This window comes from Choristoneura fumiferana, chromosome 13, assembly GCF_025370935.1.
Source record: "Choristoneura fumiferana chromosome 13, NRCan_CFum_1, whole genome shotgun sequence".
Classification (NCBI taxonomy): domain Eukaryota; kingdom Metazoa; phylum Arthropoda; class Insecta; order Lepidoptera; family Tortricidae; genus Choristoneura; species Choristoneura fumiferana.
In genome coordinates this window covers 18948838-18975546 of record NC_133484.1, presented here as the reverse complement: position 1 = coordinate 18975546, position 26709 = coordinate 18948838, and the positions used below count along the sequence as shown (strand labels likewise).

Below are 26709 nucleotides of genomic sequence, written 5' to 3'. Positions count from 1 at the left end.
TATAATTCAGATTTATACACAAATCATTTTTAATATAATCAGTCCATAGTTTATCTAGATACTTACTGAAAATTTATCATCATTCCCGTACAGACAATTGAACCATTGCTTGTGTTTTAAACAACATAATAAGAAATTTTAAAAATCATTAATTATAGTTTTGAATTAATAAAACCGCTTTTACACTATTTAATAAAACTTTATTTATATAAAATACAGTACTATACATTTTACTGTAAATAAACAAGGGTTCGCCACTGCTCTTTGGATTAGCACGACCATTACGATCTTATACTAGTAAAACAGCTACGTTCAGTTGATTGTTTGCATGCATTCATAAAATTATAAGAACTATTATTAACATGATTATGTCTGCAAAAATACTTAGAATTACTTACTTACCACAATATGATTATCTTCCACTATTGATATACCTACTGAACTCCATATTCATGTATTTTTTAATCGAAAAAAAGACATTGAATTAGGTACTTCAACGTTCTCAAGAAAATAGTACGAATAGAAAAGTTACAAAGGCATGAGTCGCAGTACTTACAAGGACCAAAGAGATATAATCAGTTAATAACACAACTCTGACAGCGTTTTCTAAAATCAACAAATCTACAAGCGGACATCAGTAAGATTTAAATTAAACTGAAAATAATTCTCAGAACAAACAAAACGCTGATAGCTTTGTGTTAAAACAAATCGACAAAGAAGGAATTGAAATCATGAAACTTATAATACTTTGACGATGCTTCAAAAGGTTGCATGCAAAATTACATATGATTGAGATCGCATTTGAAACATTGTCAAATAATTATAAGTTCGGAAAATCAGATGATCAAGATATCATTGTAGCCATTGTAAAGGAAAAAGATGAAATAAATGATAGTGATACAAGATTTAAAGATTAAATTGAAAAGCCAACTGGGGACCAAAACAGTGTCTCTCCTACAAAAATAGTGGAAAACATCATTTACTGCCATTCTTAAACTAAAATTACTAAACATTATCATTACATTTTATATAAGTAAATAGATTAATGCATAAATTAAGTACCAGCTCCGGAGACGTTCAACGCCTTAAAGATGCTATTTTGTAGCAATATTTAAAATTAAGTACAAGGCTGACCACTCGTGAAACATTTGATGTTCCTGGGCCTAAATTATCTACTTAAAAACTAAATATCCTTGAATCTGCTTAAATCCATCGTTGGTATGATTGAGCTATCGCAGGGCACCGGTTCATTCCTAAAAAAATACTAAGATAAAGCACCTTTAGACAATTTTATTTTATGGGAGTAAGTACGATTGAAGTAAGTACCATTACTATTACAAGTCACATGGATGTAACTCTGCAGTGAGCATTTTTGGAGGGCGCGAAACCATTTTACCCTATAATAAGGCAGTACGTTTGCTCGGGTAAAATCTTAAGTAGCCATTGTTGGTCAAACATTCGCGCGCCACTGCCGGTGACCGCCATTTGGTTCGGCCACACGTTACCGCGTCTGTCAGTTGTTTGCACGTCTTTGCATATTCTTTTATTGCAACTAATGCATGAAGGTCTTTATTGCATTGTTGCTTACGTTCGGTTTAGTTCGATTTTTGTAGACGAAGATTACCATGTTGAAATTGATTGATGATTAAGGAATAGGTAGGTAATTATTAATTATTAAGGCGACTGTGTAGCGATAAAGAATTTCCGATATGGCTGGAACACGCGCCAGCTATACAGTCTTTAGTCTTTCGCCCGCTATCGTAGATTATATAACAGGTCCCCATCAGCAATTAGGTACTTTGTGGAATCATGTTGCAAGACAAACTATCGTTTGGAATATCCCCGAAGAACTAATAAAATACCAATAAGTAAGAGAAAAATTCAAACAATTGCCAAACAATGTACTTATTGTTTTTATTAGTTCTTCGGGGATGTTCCAAACGATGGTTTGTCTTGCAACAAGATTCCATTAAGTACCTAATTGCTGATGGAGGCATGTTAGTCTACAGTAGCGGGTGAAAGACTACAGGCAGGAAACAGGCTGAACTTACCCAGGCAAATCTGCTCTCAAGAAAGCGCTAGGTGGTTGCGAAAATAGCTCAATCCCATCTTTGTTGTCGCAGATAATTCTCGAAAGAGTCACCTTCTTGATTTCTGCCAGCTGACCTGTAATGGACCAGCAATATATCAATCAGTAAAACCGACCCTTGACGAAATACTCTTCGATAACTTCATCTTGCAGTTACAAATGTAGCCGGAAGTACTCTCTAGGCTGTCGGCTGTAGTTTAGTTAATTAATTTATGAAATCGTTTTAAATTAAAGATGTTTTCCATCACTGAAAATCTCATGATCAATTTGAACTGCAATTCCACGCATCAATTCCGTAAAACTTAAAGGTGCAAATCTGGGCTCAAACCCCACGATCCTCTACTTGAGATGCCATTAATCAAACCACTAGGTTACCAACTAAGAGGCTACAAAACTTACTTGGAGTAAATACTCCTGGATTGACATCAGGCCCGTGTTCATAAAAATATCGGTCCCCCCTTTTCATCTTAGAGAACTGGTCTGCTATGATGTTAGCAAAGGTGGCTCCGACAATCCCTCCGTCTACTGGCCCTTCCAATAGACCACCGATCCATAGGTCTATGTCCTCTGGGCTGTTGTAGACGGAAGACAGACGCTGAGCGGCCTGTAAGTTAAGAGACATGTGAATTCTAATGTTCTGGTAATTTGATATACGTAGATGATTTTGTCAAAAGTTAGTTTGAGTAGTTTGGGTACTGCAGGTAAATATTTATAAGGATATGTAAATTCAGCAGTCCGTCTTACTCTTATACCTATAAGTTGGCAATGGAAAAAAGCGACAAATAAAAAAAAAGATTGGCAACGTATTTTTAGCAAAACTTATATCACTGTTAGCACTGTGAATAAATTGAATAAATAAACGTGTTATGTCCATTTAATTATTTTTTTATTAGAATGAATGGTCAAATTTCTAAATGGTTTTGAATGCTCTTAGTATAGGGTCAAGTGTCCACCAATGAAACACATGAAATTCAAAGTCTCATAAATGTTTTGTTTTGACAGATACTCGTAGAAGTCTAAGTTTTTTCCTGTACTTAGGTAATTTTATCGGCTATCGTTCATTGTTGGACACATGACCCTACACTGAAAACCGTGTCAACATTTACTATTGAATTGAAATAAGAAAATGAATGAGCGTTGAATATAAATAAAATAATGTAGATTCCTATAATTAATATTGTGACTGGGAATGAAATAATTTATTTTCCTCAATATCTTTAAGTTTTTTAACTGCTGCTAGGAACAATTCTTTAATCTTTATAAAGACTAAGTAAAACAATTCATTAAAGCGATATAAAATATTGAGATAAAATTAAGGTAAGTCTCGATCGATACTAATTTGTAATCAAAGTATCAAAACATATTAGAACCAATCTGAGGATACAATACAATACAATGACTCTTCATTGTACACCACAAATAGTAAACGATACAGAAACAGATACACAGAGAAAAAAATTACAAGCTAAGCAATAGGCGGCCTTATCGCTTAAGAGCGGATCCGAGTTTTTTTTTTATTTTTATTCGACTGGTTGGCAAACGAGCAAGTGGGTCTCCTGATGGTAAGAGATCACCACCGCCCATAAACATCTGCAACACCAGGGGCATTGCAGGTGCATTGCCAACTTAGAGGCCTAAGATGGGATACCTCAAGTGCCAGTAATTTCACCGGCTGTCTTACTCTCCACGCCGAAACACAACAGTGCAAGCGCTACTGATTCACGGCAGGATTAGCGAGCAAGATGGTGGTAGCAATCCGGGCGGACCTTGCACAAGGTCCTACCACCTGCAAGATGATCATAAAAATTAAAAATGTTGCCACAAATTAATTTGATTTACAATGCTGCTTGTCAAGGCTGCCACAACAAGGTTTGCTTTACATTGCTCTAGACTAGTGATGTAACGAATATTCGCATTCGCATTCGCATTCGCGAATATTCGCATATTTTTGCATATTCGCATTCGCAAAATTTCTGCGAATGTTTTGCGAATATGAATATCAGAAAAAAAACAATTATTAGATAATAGACCGGTTAATAAAATCAAAATACATTCATTTCTTATGTTTTTTTATACAAAAAAGTAACCTTATCTCGTAATCACGTTATCAGTCTTCACTTAATCATTTGGTATTATTTATTTATTTACTTTGCGATGCGTTTGTATAAACTGGGTAATTCTCGGAACAAAGTACAAACTGAACGCACTTCGTTCGAGCGAGACTGCCATAGACAATTTGGCGCCAAAACGAAAAAACTGAATATTCGCATTCGCATTCGCATTCGCGAATGTCGGTAGTAGATATTCGCATTCGCATGTTCAAAAAATGACATTCGTTACATCACTACTCTAGACTACTGGCCTGACTCTACATAAAGACAGTATTCCGGTACAGATGGTAACATAACAAATCTTACACTGGGCGAGAACTGTCCAAAGTCAGTATAGGGCTGAAGCCCGATGAGTTTTCTGTAGTGATTATATCCTCTCACGCCGTAGTCGCGAGCGCGCTGCACATTGATGGCTGCCAGATCCAGGCCGAAGGGGTTGCCGCCGTGGAAGAGGTAGCGGGTTAACTGGAATATAATGACGGTATTCAAAAATAAATGCAATCAAGTAACTTAAAATGAAAAAATATTTTTGGGGGTTTTCAGTTATTTAATTAACACCCTGTATATTACCTATATGCCAAATTTAATGCAAATCCGTTCAGTAGTTTTTGCGTGAAAGAGTAACAAACATCCAAATAAACAAACATCCATCCATACAAACTTTTGCGTTTATAATATAGTAAGAGTAAGAAGTAAGATTAGTAAGATGTGATGGATATTGTTTTGAATTACTATACAGAACCTACATAATTTATATTATATGTATATTATTATAAGAGTCAATCGACAGGCAAGCAAATAACCTAAATTGAATGAAGATATTTTTCAAATTGACTTAAAAAAAACTTGTTTTACCCCTAATAAAGTGAAACATCCTATTAATTATAGTATATTTTTTATCGAGGGACTAAAATAAGCCAATATATACCCGAGGCGGTTAGCCACCCGAGCTTCAGCGAGGGTGTCTGTCTATTTATCCAAGGGTATATATTGACTTTGAGTCTCGAGGTGAAAGCTGTATTTTCACTTCAATTGCGAGAAAAAAATATTCATTAATCGTTTACGCTCTACAACAATTTCAAAGTTTTCGCGGTAAGTATTTTTTTTCCAACCAGACACAGATATAACAAAATCGCATCTGCAAAATGGTCTATACACAAACTGGAATAAATAGAATGACGCCACCTTTTATGCGGAAAAAGCATAGAACTAAGACCACGTAGACTAAAAACATAACATTTTCGTCATGAAAATGGTCTCACTCCCACACAATCTTATTTTATGCCAAAAACTAAGCAAGTACTAGCTGTTTGAGTTTATCTAAGTCACTCGAAGTAAATAAAAAAAAGAATTACTTTTACTCCCTAGGGACTAAAGTACTCACTTTACTCCCGCCTCGTAAGGCTATATTGACCTACTTTTAGAGCATGAGAAGTGAAAACTATAATACTGACCGACTCTGTGACGAAAGGATCCACAGCCTGCATGGGTTGCCAAGCCAGTCCCGTTAGCGCACGGTCCAAAAAGTGGCGCAGACGCAGTCGTGACGGTTGGAACATGATCTCGGGGAGAGAGATAGCCTCATGCATGGTGCCCTTCGACGGGCTTGGTACCCTGAGAATAAATTATACAATACCTCTACAATACAGTACAAGGAAATTAAATGAAATGTAATGATAAGTTATTTGCTGAACATGCGAGTAAACAGATGGACAATCACAATGTTTCTCTTGGACAATACATTGGCTAAAGAGCCAATAAAGATTAAATACCAACACCATAGCAAGCAGTCCAGAAAACACAGGTAGGTACAGGTATGTAGAGATTTTCCAAGGTAAGCCATTGGCCACCACCACACTACACTGACGCGTTTCGTACTCAACCAGAGCTCATCTTCAGAGCAACACAACCGCACACCATGCTACCACATGTTAGTCTAACATTAACGTCTTTCAGATCCATGATCACATCAGCACGGTGGGACCATATTGTATCGTCATTAGAACATACGCATAATTGCCAAGTTTCGTGTCAATACCACAACAAGAAGTTGATGAAAATCAAATTCAAAGATTCCGTTTCATTCCGATCTAGAGAATAACGTTTTTCCATCTTACTTTGTCGGATAAGTTATATATATAGGCAGGTGGTAGGACTTTGTGCAAGGTCCGCCCGGATTGCTACCACCATCTTGCTCGCTAATCCTGCCGTGAACAACAGTGCTTGCACTGTTGTGTTTCGGCGTGTAGAGTAAGACAGCCGGTGAAATTACTGGCACGTGAGGTATCCCATCTTAGGCCTCTAGGTTGGCAACGCGTCTGCAATACCCCTGGTGTTGCAGATGTTTATGGGCGGTGGTGATCTCTTACCATCAGGAGACCCACTTGCTCGTTTTCCATCCATTCGAATAAAAAAAAAGTATGTCTTGCTTCCTCATTTAGTTTCATTGAACTAGTTAAGAAAGCAAGATAAACGAACTTTACCGACAGAATATGATGGCAAAACATTCACTATTTACCTATACGAGTACACATATACGAGTAGCGAAGTTAGGTACTTGATTACTTACATAAACTTTCCATCAACAACAGAATGCCCGAATCTCATGGCTGCCGTAGAGAACTCCGTAGTGAGGGCTGGATTTACGTGAGGATCGTACGATGAAGAGTACCCTGGAGCTGGTGACAGCCCGAAAGCCTGCACGAGTCGAGGACCTGGAGGTTTCATTTGGACGTAAACGAAAGCTAGTCAAAAAGTCACCGATCTAAATCAAATTTGGTATGGAGATAGTAGGGAAAGGACATAAAATAGTTTAGGCCTTGAAAATTCCATAGTTCCCACCTGGGGCGTGCATAGAGTGTACTCGTAGGCAGCACTATAGTGCTGTGCCCTTAGTGTATGTTTTCGGTTACAAAATACGTCTAAACTAAGTCAGGAGAAATGGTTATTTTAGCTGGGGGGATATTGTATCTGAGCCGTCTGATGGTACGACGCCATGTTTGCCATGTTCATGTGTGTTGTGTGAAGACAGTCTTCCGGCGAACACAACGTAAAATGGCCGAGAAGAACATGGCGTCATAAGGACGCCATCAGACGGCTCAGATACAATATCCTCCCAGCTACAATAGCCCCGGATCAGGTTCACCTTACAGAGTTCTGCACCTTGTGGTCAGCATATACTTAGACGGTTTCTTTACCTAGGAGCATTGGCAGCCACTCATTGTATATGATATGCTGGAACTCGGCCTGGAGGATCCGCCTGGTCTCCATGAAGACCACGTCCTCTTCCCAGTCTGGATTGAGTCTGGTCAGCGCCTGCGCCACGCGGTTGTGCTCGCGAGTGAAGATCGTGTGGAGAACGGTGAGAGGCAGGACCTGGTTGCCGTGATTGTCTCCTGGAAATATAGCCATCATATTTTAGTAACAATATTTTTTTTAAATAATTGCAACGGTCAAAGATAAACGCAGTTTTTAACGCCATGGCAACTATGGTTAGCTATACACCGATAACTTATAAATAGGATTTAAAAGATCACGTCCTGACTGTCAAGAAGACACCGGAATAATAAAAGGTCTCGTTGAGAACGAGACCTGAACATGAGAAGAACATTTAGATGGTTACCTGATTCAAAACAAGCGGCTCCCTCATTTGTTGTAAGACACTCTTTCCTCTCTGTAAGAGGCGGGAGATCTCTCCCGTAATCGTTGAAGGTCCTCAACAGCCCTCCCGGACCTCTCAACACTTCTGGTTTCTTCAGCGAATTGCCGTAAAGCTGGGATAAGTCGACATAGTGAGTAGCGCCATTCATCTGTAGAATTTTTACATCAAATACATTTCAACACTAGCTTTTGCCTGTGGTTTCACCCGCGTGGAATTCGGTTATCGTGCGCTGTTCCCTCGGGAACTGTGCATTTTTTCGGGATAAAAAGTAGCCTATGTCACTCTCTGACCCATACCTAGGTTGACTAGTAGTACGTTTGTGTTGCTCTGAAGATGAGCTCTGGTTGAGTTCGAAACGCGTCAGTTTAGTGTGGTGGTGGTGGTGATAGATAGGTTTGTGTGATTTGTGTGTGTTCTTGTGGAGGTGGAGGAACCTACTATGTTTAAAATAAAGTTGTGTTAAATACTTCTGATGTACCTATACATATCATTTAATAATATTGTAAATCTGTTTAAAAAAATATACCTCGTTGAGTTTCTTGCCGGATTCTTCTCAACAGAGGTTTTCCGAACCGGTGGTAGATTTTTTTTGACATTCATAAGTTCTTGTTATAGCCTAAATTGAATAAATATATTTTGACTTTTTTTTAAGTGTCGGACGGTCTGAAATAGATAACGAAGTTATTTACACACATATTTCCAAGCTCACCTGTTTAGCATACCCCACGGAGCAATCGCTAGTTGGGGCTAACTGGGCCCTAACGAAGTTGAGGCAAGTGTGGCGGAAGGTGGAATAGAAGGGGTCCTCGGGGCCCGTCGCGATGGGGGCACAGCCCCAGTGTTGCAATTCTTCAGGGAGGGGCGTCTCGCCGTCGCCTGCGCAGCACGAGATCGCGCTACCGTTTCCTTGGGAACATGTTAACATTGTATATAATAATACTTATATAACCTAACCAACAAAATTAGTTGGAAAACCCTGACTTTGTCACTTCAAAGCTCAATATCTCAAAAACGGCTAAACCGATTTTGATGAAACATTTCTAAGGTTTTTTGCAGGTGGTAGGACCTTGTGCAAGGTCCGCCCGGATTGCTACCACCATCTTACTCGCTAATCCTGCTGTGAAGCAGCAGTGTTCGCACTGTTGCGTTTCGGCGTGGAGAGTAAGACAGCCGGTGAAATTACTGGCACTTGAGGTATCCTATCTAAGGTCTCTAGGTTGGCAACGCATCTGCAATCCCCCTGGTGTTACAGGTGTCTATGGGCGGTGGTGATCTCTTACCACCAGGGGACCCACTTACTCGTTTGCCATCCAGTCGAATAAAAAAAAATGAACCATCGCTAGAAATCCTGCTTTCAAATAAAAAAAATTGCATTCAAATCGGTCCACCTGTTTAAGAGCTACGGTGCCACGGGCAGACAGACATAGCGGTCAAACTTATAACACCCCTCTTTTTGCGTCGGGGGTTAAACCCTGGGCTTAAACAATGACTTTATGTAAGTAAATATATCCCTTGAATCCCGTTTGAACCGTTTGAACGCCCAAAAGGCTTACCTATAGTAAACACGACGCCTGCGCTGATATCGTGAGCTATGAACTGGCCGAACTGCATGAACATCAGGTTGTGGGTGTTGCTGAGGTGGTTTGCGTCCAGGAGTAGCCTGTGGCTGACCAGCCTAGCACTAGGGAGCGGCAATCCGGTAGTAGAAATCCTCATGCCCCATATTCCTGTTGGCAATTTTTGATACTCTATTAGAAGCCCAAAAATTCTCATATCGCCGGTGAAATATACATTTATTATCACATTTGGGAGAAAATAGCGCCTTGGTCCTCCGGAGGAATTAAGTTAATTAATTTTTGATTAGACAGCTTAGTAGAACAAAGGTGAACAAGCTGAAGGTAAGTAAAAAAATTGAATGTAAATTTGAACGTAACCCTAAATGAAAGTTACGCTGATACATAATATACGTTGATAACGTTTACAAACATGACACATAAATAACGTTTATTTCAAACGGTTTAGTTGGTATAAGGACTTAGGACCTTTGCACACCGCGTTTTTAAATTGCGCCTTTGACGCACGTTTGTATCGATACAAACGTGATACGCACGCAAGTTGTGTGGCTGTTCTATGGAACGAAAATCGCACTATCAAGCTAAAGCTCATAGTGGAATATCCATACCCGGGCTTGCAACAAAGTCGCCGATCAGTGGTAACCCATTCTTACCATCACTATAGTCTGGAGGCAGGAGTCTCTCGTATCCAGTATGAACGGCCCCCCAAGTTGGATCATCGGGGTTATTGCACTCCCCCTCGATGCTCCTATAGCGGCTGGGAGGTGATGGACAATTTGGTGGTGGGGGGCAGAAAGGACCTGTGGGGAATTAAGCTATTTTAGAGATATTCAGAGTCAAAACAAAAGAGTAGCTCAACGGCACAGCAACAGTTAAATCACCATACCGTTTGAAGCGAGACTTGATTGGTTGGTTTTTGAAAACCAAACGAAACTGTGCTAAAGATATTTTTTTAGTAAGTAAGTAGAATTAATGTTTAATAGTAAGTTCTTTGTTTGATTTGATAGCCCATTAACCTGTCCTCTCCCAGAGGCACAAATTTGTGCCCATATTCCTTTGATCCTGTTATCCTGGGAGATGACAGATTAAATGATGAAGAGACAAATAATTATTGAAGTGTACAGACAGATGTTAAAGGATGACAATAATACATTTTTATTGAACCTGTCTACACCTTTTGATAGGCAGTTTTGCATTCACGGAGACTTCACTGTCCTCCTACAATTATTCTAAATTCCATACTTTTAATTCATATACTTAATATGACTTCATTGAACCGAAACAGCCACGTCATTATGGCATGACACAAGTTGGAACATGTACCAGAAAGTCATTATTTACTTTGCGTACCGCACGACACTTTCCAGAAGGAGCAAGATCAAACATGGCGTCGTGTAGAAACATCATCACTAAGCAGTCTAATCTCTCAGCAAACAACGTATTTTGCTATCTTTGTATTTGCGCTTTTGTAATCCCAAAGAAAATATGGTTATGTTTGCAAAGTATTTTCAGTTTGCAATAACACTGAATTAATGAAAACGGATACAGTGTGAGCAACATCTTAATTTATTTAAAAAAATACTATACTCTCCTAATGAAAATGCGGTTGGAGCACATTTCTCCATGTTGTGAAACTTTGAATTTACTTTTAAATTTAAGATAAAGAACTTCTAAACGTCATCTACACGTAATCAGCGGTTTTAATAAATCAATCCCTAAAAGGATGATATAGGGGGTAGATGTTTTGAATGTTCGTTACTCTTGTATAAGCCACCATAAGTTTTTTGCTTTATTTGATGAAAAAAGATGAAAGGATCTTACCACAGATTTAAATTCTGTACGGCCAAAGTCGCAGGCCAAAGTTATGATCTCAGATTTTAAATAATGTTTGCAAAGCCACGATTTCAGAAGAAGTAATTCGTTAGATGATTAGGATTTACTCCTGAACTTCTTCAAGAGTCAGCAAATTTTGGTGTCAGATAGCACAATGACTTACCATCAGCGTGTTCCGTGAGTCCCAAAGCCAGGTCCTCATCGGAGATGGCTTGCCGCGCCTTCAACTCCTGGGCAGCGAACAGGTTCATCAGAGCCCCTTGGCTCAATTGCTCGGCTCTTTGGTCATACGTCATCACGGACTAAAATTGTAGTAAATGTCAAGTATTTAATGGAATTACACGATTTTTAATAGACTTCAAAATAAAGAAGGAGGTTATCAATTCGGTGGTTTTTCTGGATTAATTTTTCAAGCTTTCATTTAGCTCCACCTGTTGCCTGTCATAGAAGTTAGATTAACGTTAAATTTAGCGTACTTAGGTATGTAACCAAGTGACAAGTGAATTTTGGCGGACCGACCAGGATTGTCTCCGCAGGAGGGAACTCCTCAACAGTTACTGGCATCGACTTGAAACTTGGTACGTAGACGTAGTTTGGACGACTATTGAAGTCCAGTCAACATTACTAGCTTGTATTTTTTATGGTCTCAGTAATTTAAATGATTGCCCGATTAATCAGGAAAAATGCACAACGTTGTATGTAGGTATCTTCCAAAGTTGCAACCAATATTATTTTATCGAAAAAGACATCAAAGTACAAAAGGAAAATATACCCAACAAAAATCATTTCAGATTGTTTCATAAAATGACGGAGTTCTGAGGGATTTTTAAAGTCATTTAATAAAATTGTACGCATTTGCCTCAAAAGCTTCGGCAACCAATACAACTGGAAACTTAAAATGTCTGTTGTTTTGTTAACTACCTAGATGGTGTCACACGAACAACGGAGATATACCTATAATACGTACCAAATGATGAGCGAAGCTCGGTGAGCTGGTGTTGACCAGCACGTGTTGCTCCTTGGACAGTTTTTGAGCCTTGCTCAGCCATTCAGCCAACTTCTTCTGGGACGCTTTGTGTGCCGTCTTCACTTCTTCAGCTGGCAGTGAAACTGCAGCACGTGCCCTCAAATCACCTTCACCTGTCGGTCGAGGAACCACTGGTTAACCGAGTTGAAGCAGGAGCTTTTACACGCCGGTAGAACAGTATCATACTTCGTATATGGCTGTAACTGGGTCAGTGAAGCAGCATTATGTCATGCTGCAGCTGGCGCCAGGACATAGGCATTCAATATCCATAGCGGGAATACACGTCGCGCGCAGGAAATGTTCAAAGTTAAAGTATATATTGTGTTACGATGCACGCTAGTACTCGTAGGTATCTTTTAAGTGGCCAGCTACAGCACTATTCATCTGGTCTCCCTACTGATCCTACCAGCATGGCGTTTGCCGGTGAAGCAGTAAACGCCGACTAGATCCCGCTGGCCAGCCCCCTGTCACCTGGACGAAGGTGCGTGGGACACTGTACACGCGGCACGCAGCGCTCGTGGCAAGGACACTTTATGTCTTCTAAGTGGATAGCAACAGTACTGACTTTCTGTTCTCCCTGCAGTACCTAACAGCATGGCCGCTGCTAGTGAAGCAGCACGCGCCGGCCAAATCCCGCTGGCCAGCCAGATAGCACAGCGGACTTGCATTGATAGGACCCAGTTGTGCAAGACAGACACAGCGCACGTGGTGGAAACACACGTTGCAGGAATACTCTAGGGTATCCTTGTGTATTGTAAGTGGGCAGCAACAGCACTGTCCATCTATTCTCCATCCAGTACCTACCAGCATGGTGGCTGCCGGTGAAGCAGCACACTCCGACTAAGTCCCGCTGGCCAGCCAGATGGCACAGTGGGCTGGCAGCACCAGGACGAAGGTGCGCGGGACACTGTATGCGCGGCACGCAGCGCCCATGCCGGGGACACACATCGCAGGGACGCTCGTGAGTATGCTGATGACCTAGACACGAAAACAGTTTATCACTTAACTGTAACTCGAAAGTAAAAGCCACAAGTCAAAGGTAATTTAATCCCAAGAATTCTGTTTTCATTAAGGAATAAATTGACGGTAAATAAAGAACTTAAAATAAGAAATAATTTACCTATAAATAATTAGTTAAATGAAAACTTTTGCAATAAATCTTTTACGAGTCTATGTATACCTTCTACGACTATTTACTCACCAGTTTAACCCTTAATTTTAGGACTCGCTTAATTGCCAAGAACTTTCTACAAATGAGTGACAGATAAACATTCCTTGCCCGAAAAGATTAGCAGTTGAGATTTTGTACTACATATCGACTTCGTGCACGCCTCATAGTTTTCCATTTCTATTTCCACATTAATGAACGTGATCGTACGTATAGTACTTCACGAAGTCTATAACCGAAACTTAAATTAACCTAGAAATGAAACAAGCAACAACATTTTAAACAATAAAAATGTGTCAATTTTACGAAACTTACTTTTACCACCGCGTGATACCAGCGAGATCTTCCCTTGTTTTTGAGTCACTATCTCACTAGGACAAACCACCACGACGTATAAAAATACATACAGAACAAATCTTAATAAATTCATTATGAATAACTGGCCACTATAAAATAACTTGATAAAACTATTCTAAATTCGATTTATTCATCCTATAGCGACCCGCATTGCATTCGTACGACGGTGTAAATGAACGACTCGAAATTTGAAACGGTTTGACTTAAAATTAAAAAAATTAGGGTAGTTTGTGTAAAAAAATTTAAGCCATTCCATTTTGCTTTGAAAAAAACGAAAAACTGATCAACACAAGGTATGTTGTGTGTAATTTCCCTGGGAATTTCGAAAATGTATATCGTGGTATTCTTTGAGGTTGTGTTAAGAACAACCAGTTCAAAAATTCATTAGGTACTTACACTAAACCCAGCGGTTATTTTTATTACTTTTTATATATTTTCCCATTAAAATGTTTGATTTTGGTTTGTTTTTATTTTTCTATTAATGATCACTGTGATCAGTGATATTTCAGCGATTTTTCTTTTATCCTCTAAAATATACAACAGGAAATCATAATGTATATCTTTAAACAAGCAAATCTTGAATAGTATCTATTTATTTCGGTGATCTCAGAAACAGTTCTATGATTTCGATGAAATCTGAAATAATGGGATTTTCGGGGAAGCCCTATATCACTGCTTTTACAAAAATAGTACAAAGTCTAGCGAATTTTTTGAAAATATGGCTTGTCAAATTATTCTTTCATCACGTGAATTATAAAGCTATGAATATTTTTATTGTAGCATGTCTGAATCGTTGGCACTTTAAAAGGTTAATAGCGTGTTTAGAAGTTTTTTTTTCTGAAAAAAAAATACGAAAAAGTCCGAATAATTTGCTTTATTTCAAAATGCTCAGATTACAATTTATCTAATTTACCTATATAACTTGTGCTATAGGTAAAAAAAATAAGAAAATTACCTGTTGTATGTAGTAGGAAACGTGTCGGTATATAAATAGGTAAGTCGACGTTCCATATTCTAAAAATGACTCAAGTCCCATATTATTATCAATTCTGTGCACTACTACATACAACAGGTCATCTTCTTAACTTTTTTACTATATCATTTTGGCAAGATTTCATAGTAAACACACAAAAGAGAGAGAATTTTATTGTAACGCTTGTGCCAAGACGTTTCCACAAACAATAACTCCCTCCCAAAATCATTGAAATAAAATAAATGCTTGATCGTTGAGATGTTTGTAGATTTGCATTCCAGAGTGCATAGAGTTAGTAAAATATGTCAGATCTGCATCATAATTTGTTGAACAGTTGCCCTTAATTTACTAGTTTTTCGAAAACTTATAGTTTAAAATGTTCTCTTGAATCATTTAGAATGTAAAGTCTAATTCAATAGAATCTATTAGGTCAACTGGCCTTGGTACCAAAAGCTCATGTTCTTTAACCCTAAACTTGGCAGCGTATCTAATAAGATAGATACATAATTTAAGATCATCTTTTTGTATTTTTTATAAATTTATTACATTATTCATACAAGAATCTAACGGGCAACGACGCGTGAATTCAGTACACTTGTCTCAACTTGCCAAGTTTAGGGTTTTAAACTAGGAAAAAATAATTAATTTAATGAAGATAAAGCGATATTTCCATTACTAGTGTCTTAGTATTTGGTATCAATATCATCATCCATCATCATCCCAGCCTATATACGTCCCACTGCTGGGCACAGGCCTCCTCTCAGAACAAGAGGGCTTGGGCCATAGTTCCCACGCGGGCCCAGTGCGGATTGGGAACTTCACACGCACCATTGAATTGCTTCGCAGGTTTGTGCAGGTTTCCTCACGATGTTTTCCTTCACCGCAAAGCTCGTGGTAAATTTGAAATGTAATTCCGCACATGAATTTCGAAAAACTCAGAGGTGCGAGCCGGGGTTTGAACCCACGACCCTCGGCTTGAGAGGCGATAGGTCAAACCACTATGCCACCACGGCTTTTTTATCAATATGAAATATCAAATTTGGTAAAAATATCATTCAACCATATCTGTTTGTACGATCGTGTAATTCTATTGAAATAGGCTTTGATTAAGCCTATTATGGCCATATTGTCTAACGCTCTAGCGTTCGCGGTCACATTCGCCGTCACTTTCACCCCTCATCCTACATACAATGTGTGAGAGAGAGAAGTGACGATTGTAATTTCAAGTGCGTTACACAATAAAGCCTCTGTTGACCTAAGGAATGTCGAAGTCAATGTTTGTTTTTTTTTTACTTCAGCTAAATTAACAACTATATAAATTCACAGTACGCTCAATACTCTGGTAACAGCATTAAGTATAAAAATAAAAATTATACCTACTGCCTGCTCAAATATGTATATGTTATGTACAAACATTTTCTTTTTTAAATATTGACGGTGGGACCGAAACTATCTATAATACAAGTCAACACACGTAAAAAGAGCTCTGTGTGGCCAGTGGAGGGGAAACGTTTGCGCATCTGTCAACTAACAAGCCAATGGCGTTACGGCCGCGCACGCGCTCCTACGCCCCCTCCCGCGTCCCCCACTGCCCCGCCGTGAATTTGGCCCGTATTTCGCTCACTGCGCAGCTCTTTTTACGTGCGTTGATTTGTACCCAAGGTTTTTAGTATATTTCCGGAATATCCTCAGGCGGATATCACAGTCACAACAGTTAAAATAAAATTCGTTCACTTTTTTCTAAATTCTGGTAAGTACCCGCAGACGGAATGTAACATTAAACTGGAACGATGATGTAGTCTATATCCTGTGCACGTTCAGGTCTCCGGGGATCTCCTTTCTGCTGGCCTGTCTTCAGGATCGTATGCGGGTATATCTGATACATCGTCTCCGGGCAGGAATACTCCCAAAAATCCGCCAGCTGAAATTAAATCGTCAAATTTAAATACCAAAGTTTTTAAATAGCCCACTAGCTCAAACACTATAACGGTAATTTATTGGATCAGGTGTTACTTTGCGGAGGTCCATATCAATGAAATATCTTTGATCATTTTTGAGTCAAACGTCTGGTAGCATGGTGAACGGTTGTGTCGATTTAAGGATGAACTCTTTACACAAAAGATCCCTATGGGTCGAAGTGTATCCGCAAGGACCCCTAAGGATAAGATAAGGATGAACTCTGGTTGAGTTCGAAATGTGTCAGTGTTGTGTGATGGTGGTGGTAGTTGGGTTTGTGTGATTTGTGGGTGTTTTTACAGTGTGAAGGTGGAGGAGCTGCATGAACACACATTTTTTGCATATACATAGCTATCATAAGGTCGCGGGTGTGCAAAGTTATTGTTTATAGTTCATTGCTTGTATGATCAATTAGGCATTACTAAATCGAGTGGTGTATCGAAACTAGATGATTAAAATTGTGTTCGTCGTAATCATGATTCATACTACTCAAAGAAAAAATGAAAAAAAATCAAAGAACAAGTGCTACCAACCGACTGTCAGTCCAGCAAAGATGTAGAAGGAGAGCTCGCAATTGCTGATGAGCAACTGCTTCAAAACATTGATGCCGACGATGGCGCTGGCTCGTCCCACCATCAGCGTCAGACATACCGCCATGGCCCTAAAAACATCAAAACAAACAAAGACATTAACTATAGCTACATCACAGCTGCAAGTACCTACTGTTGCAGATAAACCTAGCAATCATCGTAAAGATAACCTCTAGAAAACAAGACTTCACACAGACCATTGAAATGGTCATTATTAGAAAATGTACACACTTGAGGTAGGTAGGGAAGAGGTTGACGCTGAAGGTAGTTAGCACTCCGAAGTTGAGGCAGTTGGCGATGTATGTCATCAGGAGGACGGCAGTGACAGCTGTAGAGGTGCTGGCGTTGATGCACAATCCCGCAATGCCTGTTACGATCTGTGGAAATGTAGGAAATACAATAAGACAATCTGAATGTATAGATATAAATAGTCACTGTTTAAAGACTAATTTACGTTTGGAACTTTGATAATGTCGAAAATACAAACTGAAATATAGATGCACAGAAAAACCAGAAAAATAAGACCAGTGCTGGGAATCGAACCCAAGTCCTCGGCATTCCGTGCCGTGTGCTATACCGCTACACCACCGCTGGAATTCCTCCTATGCACCTCATATCTCAGCTTGTGTTGTTTCTTATTTAGCCACTTAAGCACGAAATGCCGAGGACCTGAGTTCGATTCCCAGCGCTGGTCTTATTTTTCTGGTTTTTCTGTGCATCTATATTTCAGTTTGTATTTTCGATATAGTTTTTACGGGATGACCGTAAAAGTAACAAAAAATTTGGAATTGAAATAAAAAATACAAAAAGATTCCAAAAAACCAATCTTACTTTGATAATGCTTTTAACTCTAGAATTATCGCCACCGTAAATCTTGAATCAAGTGAAATAAATCAAAATTTCCAAAGAAAAATCTGTACAGGGTTGTTTAAACAGACTCACACGGTGAATGAAATATTTTCGAATCATTTTGTGTGATAATTATGGTTAAAAGTAAAAAAAAACGAGCGAGTTATTCCTGACGTATTTAATATATTTACCTGTACAGAAATGAGGAGGCGCTTTCGTCCCAACCAGTTGACGACTCCACTGATGACCAAGTTAAGAGCTGAGAGCACGAACCCGTTGATCAGCACGATGATCATGGCGAAGTTGTTGAGGGAACAGTCAGGTGACTACGTGCAAAGAGAGAAAAAAGAAAATATTAAGACATAAATATATATTGTATTTAATATTTGACAGATATTTGTTTGGGAAAGCCGACTTCCTGTAATGAGATAGTAGGTACAAACAAGGCTTAATTAAGAAGATGATAATAAAACAATACCATAATAATAAACAAATCTTGGGACGATTGGTAAAAAATATTCATCTAGTCCAGTGATTTCCAAAGTGGTCCAGGTGGACCCCCAGGGGTCCACGGGAGACTTGCTGGGGTCTACGTAGGCGTGAACAAAAAATGGGGTCCATAAGATGTTAAAGGGGGTCCACGAAAATTTATCTGCTTTTGATAGTAAAGAGCCAAAATGTAAGCATAGTTTTTATAAGGGCCTGCCTACATTGTTAAAAGTACCTAACTAAGCAGATAATATTTTAATAGGGCAAGCGACTGGACAGAACTCAGAAGCGACACAATTTTTATTTTTTGGCGACTTTAAGAATGTGGTAGAAATGTAGCAGCAGGGGTCCACCGAAACCAGTAAAATTTTGAAAGTGGTCCACGAGAAAAATAAGTTTGGGAACTACTGATCTAGTCCCAAACTAAGCAATGCTTCTGCTATGAATTCTAAGACTAAGGATACACATACTTACATAAGAAAATATTAAGAGACATCAAAAATAAATGAAAAATATCGGAATCAGTTAGTCACGTACACAAAATGGATTCAACCCAGAAACAAATAAATTTTGATTTTAGACCTAGATTTCTGGAGGGCTACTACGAAAATCGAAGTTCGTATCGTACCGTCCCTCTCACTCTTGTATACCTGGGCGACCGAGCCTCGCTCGGGCTAAAACTCGATAGTTAAGAAGCGTTTTCTCAGAGATAAGACCAAGCTAGATCGATTTGTCATCCCCGAAAACCCCTACATACCTTTCATCGAAATCGTTGGTGTCGTTTCGGAGATCCCCGAAATATATATACAAGAATTGCTCATTTAAAGGTATAGATAGATAGATAGATTAGATACATAAGTGTCGGCGGGACGGTACGGTACGAACTTCGATTTTCGAATTTCGTAGTAGCCCTGTGCCTCTAGTGTGGCGTTTTCACAAAACATTCGTTTACTATTCGAAGACGTAAATCGAGCGTTCGATCGTCGATACGTAGCCGCCACATGTCCACGGTGCGGCGTCGTCACCCGTTTTCGTTACGATACGCGGACGAAATAGTTTACGTAGCAAACCTACACTCACAAAAGTTGTTGTGCAAACTTTCCGCTAGAGGCGCTGTTCGTGTTTCCATACAAATTGAGATTTTAACGCGAACGCGATCGAGACGTATTTTGTGAACGGGAAAATACACTAAGCGTACTGTGTAGTAAGTAAGTAAGTAAAGCTAAATTAAAAATTCGTACCTCATCCACATTAGCCATGGTTAGGTTCTGAGCGTCATGCGTGGATCGAATCATCTGACAGAAAGTAAGGCCTGTATCTCCTCTGTCCATAGACTTTATGAAGCCATCGGCGATGAACGGAAGCCAGACGATATAGGGATTGATACTAAAAAAAAATATCAGCTATTAAAAATGTTAAAAAGTTTGCAGGTGGTAGAACCTCTTGCAAGGTCCGCCCGGATTGCTACCATCATCTTGCTCGCTAATCCTGCCGTGAAGCAGCAGTGCTTGCACTGTTGTATTTCGGCGTGGAGAGTAAGACAGCCGGTGAAATTACTGGCACTTGACTACTTGAGGTATCCCATTCTAGGCCTCTAGGTTGGCAACGCATCTGCAATCCCCCTGGTGTTGCAGGTGTCTATGGGCGGTGGTGATCTCTTACCACCAGGGGACCCACTTGCTCGTTTTCCATACAGTCGAATAAAATAAAAAGCATAAACATGTCTCAGATAAATACCAGTACAGTAACGGCCAAATCAATCTAACATTATGAAACAGAAGCCTCGTGTAAGAATAAATTTACTTGTTCTTTCTTTTTTTCATTCCAAGTTTAAGATGTGGAGCTTACCAGAAGTAGATCAGAGCGAACTCGAGGGCAAGAATAAAGGTGTTCTTCAGTAGAGGCGGCCGTGTGAGGGGCATCGTCTGCGCCTTGATCGATGCCCACACGCCTTTGTATTCGGTGCTGGATCCATCCTCGTTCAAGATCAGAGATTTAACCTAAAAAAAAAAAAATTAACACTTTAGCTGCTAGCACTTACTAAATAATAAAAACTTGTTTTAAGTCAAAAGTATTTCATTTAAACGCACTTCGACTTCGCTGTGTTACCGGCTGGTATTTCACCCTTATAATACGGTATTTGACAACTCCTGATTTTGCCATATCTTAATATTATTATGAAAATATAGATATACAGACAGTGTTTAGCGAAGAGAAAACTTAAATCGGTTGAAAATTGGATTTATAGTGAATTTTTGAAAAATCTATATACCTGTCTTTTTCTCAAACGCTTTTCTCTATGCAGCAAGTATGGCGGTACTGGCGTGTGACGTCACATGCCAGTACGTCTTCCTCTGTCTAATCTTGAATTTCAAACCCTCATAACTTTGTTATTTGTAAAGTTAGCTTAAAAATTGTTTTTCTATTCGATAACAGGCATTGTGTAGTCTTAATTTATAAAACATAATACAAAATAGTCAAATACCGTATTCAGCCATTGTTGGTCGTTCGTACGTCTGTCACTGATCTACGATATACTTTTCTACTCGGTCGGTATCGCGCGACGCGGGAGTGGCGGACGCCACGCAAGTGGTGCGGGCCAATCAGAGGCCCTCATTAGGCGCAAGCGTGCAACGCATAAGGAAAGCGAGCGAGGGCGCGAATTTAAAAATTAGCACGCTGCTCACACGCGAAGCAAAAACAATTGACTAGTTGTCTCTTGATTATTCTACTTATAGGTAGGTTTCTTTACTCCCAATGTACGTATGAACATACGTGCGTGTGTGAGTGCGTGCGTGATGAGTACTTACCGGAAAGTCATCAGGATCTTTCCCAGTGTTGGATGTGTAGATGGTCTTCAGGACTCCCAAAGCTTCCTCTTCGAGGCCCATGCTGAGCAGGTATTTGGGGCTCTCGCAGACACTAGCAGCACCGAGGGCGGCCAGAGCACAAGGCAAGCTGTATATGAGACACAGCACCCGCCAGGAGTTGAAGTGGATGCCGAGGTAGGGTATGTAGTAGGAGAAGTGGAGTGGGAGGACGGGGATGGCCAATACTGGAATAATAAAAAAAATATTAAGATAGAAGACTTTCTCATGTCCTCCAGCAGGGCTTAAGTAAACTATTTCTAAAATTTTATTGAGGCTGCTTCAAACGTTATTGCATGGTTGAATAATAAACATCCGAATAACCGTTCTTATTTATATAACAGGATACCTATAATGCGGTCATATAAGAATATTCACTTCGTCATATAAGCTGGAATTTTGGTGTCCTAAATGATGTCTCAAAAGTCACATTTAATCTCGTGTCCGCGTCGTAAGTTATTCAAGGTCAAATTTTAAAAAAGTCAGTTTTTCACGATTATCTCGGTTTCACTAGAGCTCCAGTGATGTTAACATTTATTACAAAATGTGACTTTTGAGACAACATTTAGGATACCAAAATGAAGCTGTATACGAGTTACCGACTTATTATCTTTCATTCCGAGATTGACCCCTTCTCATTCCTTAGATGACTAAATAGAATAGGAAAGGATTTAAGTAAGTTAAGATAGATACCTAACAGGCTAGTACCCAAAAAAAATTGTCCGCCAGGAAATATTGGGCACATGTTTTTTTGTCACTTAAATAAAAAAAAGTATGAAGATATATAATAGCCTGCTAAAGTTTCGCGTGACGTCTCGTCATGCTGCAAGGGCAATGTCGATACAAAGGTCAAACCGACAGAGATAGCGAGATATGTAAATTGAAGATGAGTGAAGGAGACGAATAAAGAACACTTCCAAGATGTCTGATTTTTAATTAGTATCCCCTATCATACGACGCTTTTTAGCACAGCATGACGTCATGGACCGCCATACCCGAACTTTAAGCGATTGCTCTTTGTCTTTTTTGTTTGATTGACAAAAAACAATCCTGTCCAATACAATGTGATGATAAACCGACAGACTACCTAAATAGAATATTTTTTTTACTCAGGACGTGACAGTCAGCAACAAAAATATGAATACAGCCAAAGTGCACTGTACCCTTTTTACACAATTTAGGAAGTAGGTTTAAAATAAAGATGTTACCTGCCATAAGGCCAGTGGAGACGAGGTAGACGCTGGTAGTCAACAGAATCACCATGTTCCGCTTGTCATTAGGCGTGGTCTCTCCCAGCAGAGTGAACGCCAGCGCAAAAGTCCCAGACACCCTAGGGACATACCAATAAAGAGTTTCTATGTACTTGGTTACATTTAGATATAAATAAATTTAAAAAAAGACCGCGATCGCGGGATCGCGGTGGATGCGGAAAGCGCAAAACCGGTCTAAGTGGAGAGCCTTGGGGGACCTATGTCCAGCAGTGGACGTCTTTCGGCTGACATGATGATGGTGATGAAATTTAAAAAATTGACTGCTCAATTCATGATAAGAAGTCAGGAATGGTGTGACTAGAATTGGTCCTTTTTAAGATCTTTTTCAAGGGTTCAGGGTTAAGGCTTTTGCAAGGAGTTCAACGCACTCAATTCATGACACTGTACCGCATATTTCCTAATGTGTTCCTAGTGATGATTTGAGTATCTATTCGTGGTTGAGTTACTGATGTGTTGCCGGCCCTTTAAGAAAGAAGTAACTAGGTTCGTTTTTGGAAGATGTCCAAGTTTTGCCAGTCCAGGAATACTGACGCTACAAGCTGATTCCAATGTTTCGCTGAGCGTGGCAAAAAGTTCTTCAAGAACCAAATTGCAGTAGGCTGCCAGCTATTGAGGCCAGAAACCTGACAGTAACAGACATGCTTGCAAGCTAAAGAAGGAAATTTTACTTACGCTCCCGATGAGACAATCTTGAAGGCACACAGCACGAGCCAATGGGGTGACAGCGCCGATAAAGCACCAGTAGCGAACCCCAGGATGAGGGAGAACTGGAGTATCTTCCTTCTTCCTCTAGTGTCTGCGAGGTAGCCCCAAATGTGAGAGGACGCTATTATACCTGTGACAAAAGAAAATGCTCGTTTCATTCGTAGTTTGTAAAAAGCCGTGGTGGCCTAGTGGTTTGACCTATCGCCTCTCAAGCAGAGGGTCGTGGGTTCAAACCCCGGCTCGCACCTCTTGAGTTTTTCGAAATTTATGTGCGGAATTACATTTGAAATTTACCAAGAGCTTTGCGGTGAAGGAAAACATCGTGAGGAAACCTGCACAAACCTGCGAAGCAATTCAATGGTGTGTGTGAAGTTCCCAATCCGCACTGGGCCCGCGTGGAAACTATGGCCCAAGCCCTCTTGTTCTGAGAGGAGGCCTGTGCCCAGCAGTGGGACGTATTTAGGCTGGGATGATGATTCGTAGTTTGATACACTCTTTACACACTTGTAGCATCTTTACGATGTTTTTTTTAATAAAAAAGACTAAGCTATACGTAACCTATGTACGTACTTATACAATTTGTTTAAGTCTCATGCCCCTTCGGACGAGTGCCCATAGGAGCTGGCTGGATACGAATGTCAGCACGGCAAATGTTTCCTCTGTTCATGGCGTGTGTTGCCTAGTAACTACTGGGTAGTAGGTAGTTGATCCTAAAGCGGTTTTACCTAAGCATATAATTACCTTCAGACTTTGTCCTGCATCACTTAATATTCCTAAAATCGATTCACAATTAAGGTTTTCACAGAGGCGAAATATCGCTAGATGGCGTTAGTATCGTGAGGTCCGTTTGACGTTTGACGTTTGCTTGCGATTGGTTAAAAAACTAAATGAGCCAATCGCAAGTAAACGTCAAACGGACCTCACGATACTAACGCCATCTAGCGATATTTCGCCTCTGTGAAAACCTTCATTAACACAGTTTTTATTGATCGAGTAATTTTCTTATCAGTGTCCGTGGAACGGTAAAAAAATGTGACGCAAAAATAAGGTTATTAGAGTAACACAACCCAGTTTCTGACAGTACACGCATAGAACAGAAAAAACGCTCTCTGAGAAAACGCTGCCAGTCTTGCCTCGCAGTACCCTAGACAATCTTAAGGGCCTTATCACACTTGCGATTTGCGGGCGAGTTGAAAGCGAGGCGAGCGCGCAGCGAGTTCGCTGCGAGCACAAAACATATAAGTACGAAGTCAATCTCATGTATGTACTTCACTTTTCATACCTAACGCTCGGCGGTCGCTCTAGGGTTGTCAACTATGGCTTATGCACAGAAAACTATTGTGGTAGTGGCACTCGTATAGTTGTTGGATTTATTGTTGAGAATGAAACTTGAAGAATGGCAATATAAATAGAATAACTAAAATATTTTAGTGTTAGTCATTGTTATACTTATACAAATTTGTCGCATAAAATATCTTGCGACGATTTCGACATTGGCAAAATGCACGCTTATTATATTTTAAAGTGTAATAAACTCGCATTCTCCATTATTGCACAAAAAAGTTCACGGACGCGTGGCTCAAGCGGATGGCACTCGCGCTCGCACTGGTCCCAACCGGTCCGAGATATTGTGTTCGTGAGCAGTGTCTATGTGTGCGTTGCTCGAACGCACTTTGTATGTAGGAGATTGATTTCTGTAACCTATCTGTTTTGTGCTGCGAGCGTGTAACGATTTCGCCATATCTACTGATTTTCCCGCGAGTACTCAGCGAATTCGCGGGACTTACCTACTAAAGGCACTGCAGCTATCAGACCCTGTTGCACGGTGGTTGTATTCAGCTCACAAGCACTGGCCGGCACCAAGTAACTGACGGACAGACTCTCAAACACCATGGCGATTATCATCAGTCCGCATACGACGGTCATGGAGAAGTTGAACTTGCCGAAGCCTGGACAAGAAAACAAATGAGTTTTCTGACAGCTGGAATATTTTTTGACAACTCTAAAACAATAACTTTTGAGAACGCTTATGAACTTAAAATACGTTTGAAGATTTTAAAAATTTCGAAGAAATCCAAATGTTTAAAAGTTCAATATCTCAAAAACGGCTGAACCGATTTTGATGAATCATGTCTAAGAACATCGCTAGAAAACTTGCTTTTAAATAAAAAAAACGCATTCAAATCGGTCCAACCGTTTAAGAGCTACGGTGCCACAGACATACACACAGACAGACAGAGCGACAGACACACTAAGTGGTCAAACTTATAACACTCCTCTTCTATTACAGAACAAGGTTCATATTTACTATTTATTTTTTTAATAAACATAGGTATGTTTTCACGAACCTGTCTGGTTCAACGCTTCCTCAAAAGGCACTTTGACGATTTTTTCACCCATTTTTTTATTAATTAATAATTAAAAAGACACCTAACACTGTAACTGCTCACACAAATTTACCGTCGCAACTCCAATGCGACCAGTTTTGATCGAGACATATTTAAACTGCGTATCATTAGATATTAACGAAATAATGATACGAATACACACACACAGTACACACACACAGACACACACACACACAGATACAGTAAACCAATGCTAAGAGTAAAGCAAATATAAGCATGACTTAAAATGTCTTAAATTAGTGATAAGAACAGTGACTGTACTGCTACAGAAATTTTTGGCGACTGTAGAAGTAACTTTGGGTAAAACAGATTGATAATAGTCCCCCATGAAGTTGTAGTTAGAGGAAAATATGACACGTGGCGCAAGCTAATAAAGGGGGTGTATCTAGACAAAAAAATAATTAAAAAAATCAAAAACCCGACTGCGTTAAAAATACTCAAAAGAAGAAAACAAGACGTAGACTCAGTGGTCTAGAACTCTGTTAAGTAGCTAACTTAAACTTCAACAGTCGGGACCCATAGGTACTAAGAATTTTTGAGTTTGTCACGATTTGAATGGGTCCCGACTGTTGAAGTTTAAAGGAGCGGCCACACCGCTGCTTAAAAAACGGCGACGCTACGGAATCGCAGTGACGCATAGTATGCGCACCGTTTTTTTTGCATGCTCTCCGCACCGCTGCTTAAAATACGCAAACGGTGCGGAATCGCAGTGACGTGCCGTAAACGTCACGACTTTTGTTCGGTAAAGACCTGTAGGGCTACTACGAAACTCGAAACTCGA

At 39.8% G+C, this 26709-nt stretch overlaps 2 protein-coding genes across 2 annotated transcripts; both read right to left on the bottom strand.

Moving 5' to 3' along the window:
• Positions 1–337: 337 nt before the first annotated feature.
• On the bottom strand, positions 338–13992 carry Pxt (chorion peroxidase). The gene is made up of 15 exons (XM_074096652.1): positions 13779–13992; positions 13100–13273; positions 12236–12408; positions 11432–11570; positions 10089–10235; positions 9415–9588; positions 8571–8767; positions 7823–8009; positions 7398–7595; positions 6770–6914; positions 5655–5814; positions 4507–4665; positions 2489–2693; positions 2052–2166; positions 338–1253 (listed from the first exon to the last, which is right to left on the bottom strand). The coding sequence occupies exons 1-15, from the start codon at positions 13891–13893 to the stop codon at positions 1184–1186; spliced, it is 2358 nt and encodes a 785-aa protein (XP_073952753.1). The 5' UTR covers positions 13894–13992; the 3' UTR covers positions 338–1183.
• Positions 13993–14679: 687 nt separating this feature from the next.
• LOC141434260 (synaptic vesicle glycoprotein 2B-like) lies at positions 14680–26174 on the bottom strand. The gene is made up of 11 exons (XM_074096651.1): positions 25869–26174; positions 25308–25469; positions 23488–23650; positions 22753–22874; positions 21488–21732; positions 20526–20677; positions 19919–20063; positions 18380–18514; positions 17571–17716; positions 17283–17410; positions 14680–16714 (listed from the first exon to the last, which is right to left on the bottom strand). Exons 1-11 carry the CDS (start codon positions 25918–25920, stop codon positions 16611–16613), a joined length of 1554 nt encoding a protein of 517 aa, XP_073952752.1. The 5' UTR covers positions 25921–26174; the 3' UTR covers positions 14680–16610.
• Positions 26175–26709: the final 535 nt, after the last annotated feature.

Coding starts and splice junctions, on each gene's coding strand:
- Pxt (XM_074096652.1), bottom strand. CDS start 13,893: ATGAATTTATTAAGATTTGTTCTGTATGTATTTTTATACGTCGTGGTG. Junction 13,274..13,778: donor GGTATCACGCGGTGGTAAAA/GTAAGTTTCGTA, acceptor TTTCGTGTCTAG/GTCATCAGCATACTCACGAG. Junction 2,167..2,488: donor TCCAGGAGTATTTACTCCAA/GTAAGTTTTGTA, acceptor GGTCCATTACAG/GTCAGCTGGCAGAAATCAAG.
- LOC141434260 (XM_074096651.1), bottom strand. CDS start 25,920: ATGGGTGAAAAAATCGTCAAAGTGCCTTTTGAGGAAGCGTTGAACCAG. Junction 20,678..21,487: donor AAGATCCTGATGACTTTCCG/GTAAGTACTCAT, acceptor TTTTTTTTTTAG/GTTAAATCTCTGATCTTGAA. Junction 17,411..17,570: donor CTCTTCCCTACCTACCTCAA/GTGTGTACATTT, acceptor TGATGTTTTTAG/GGCCATGGCGGTATGTCTGA.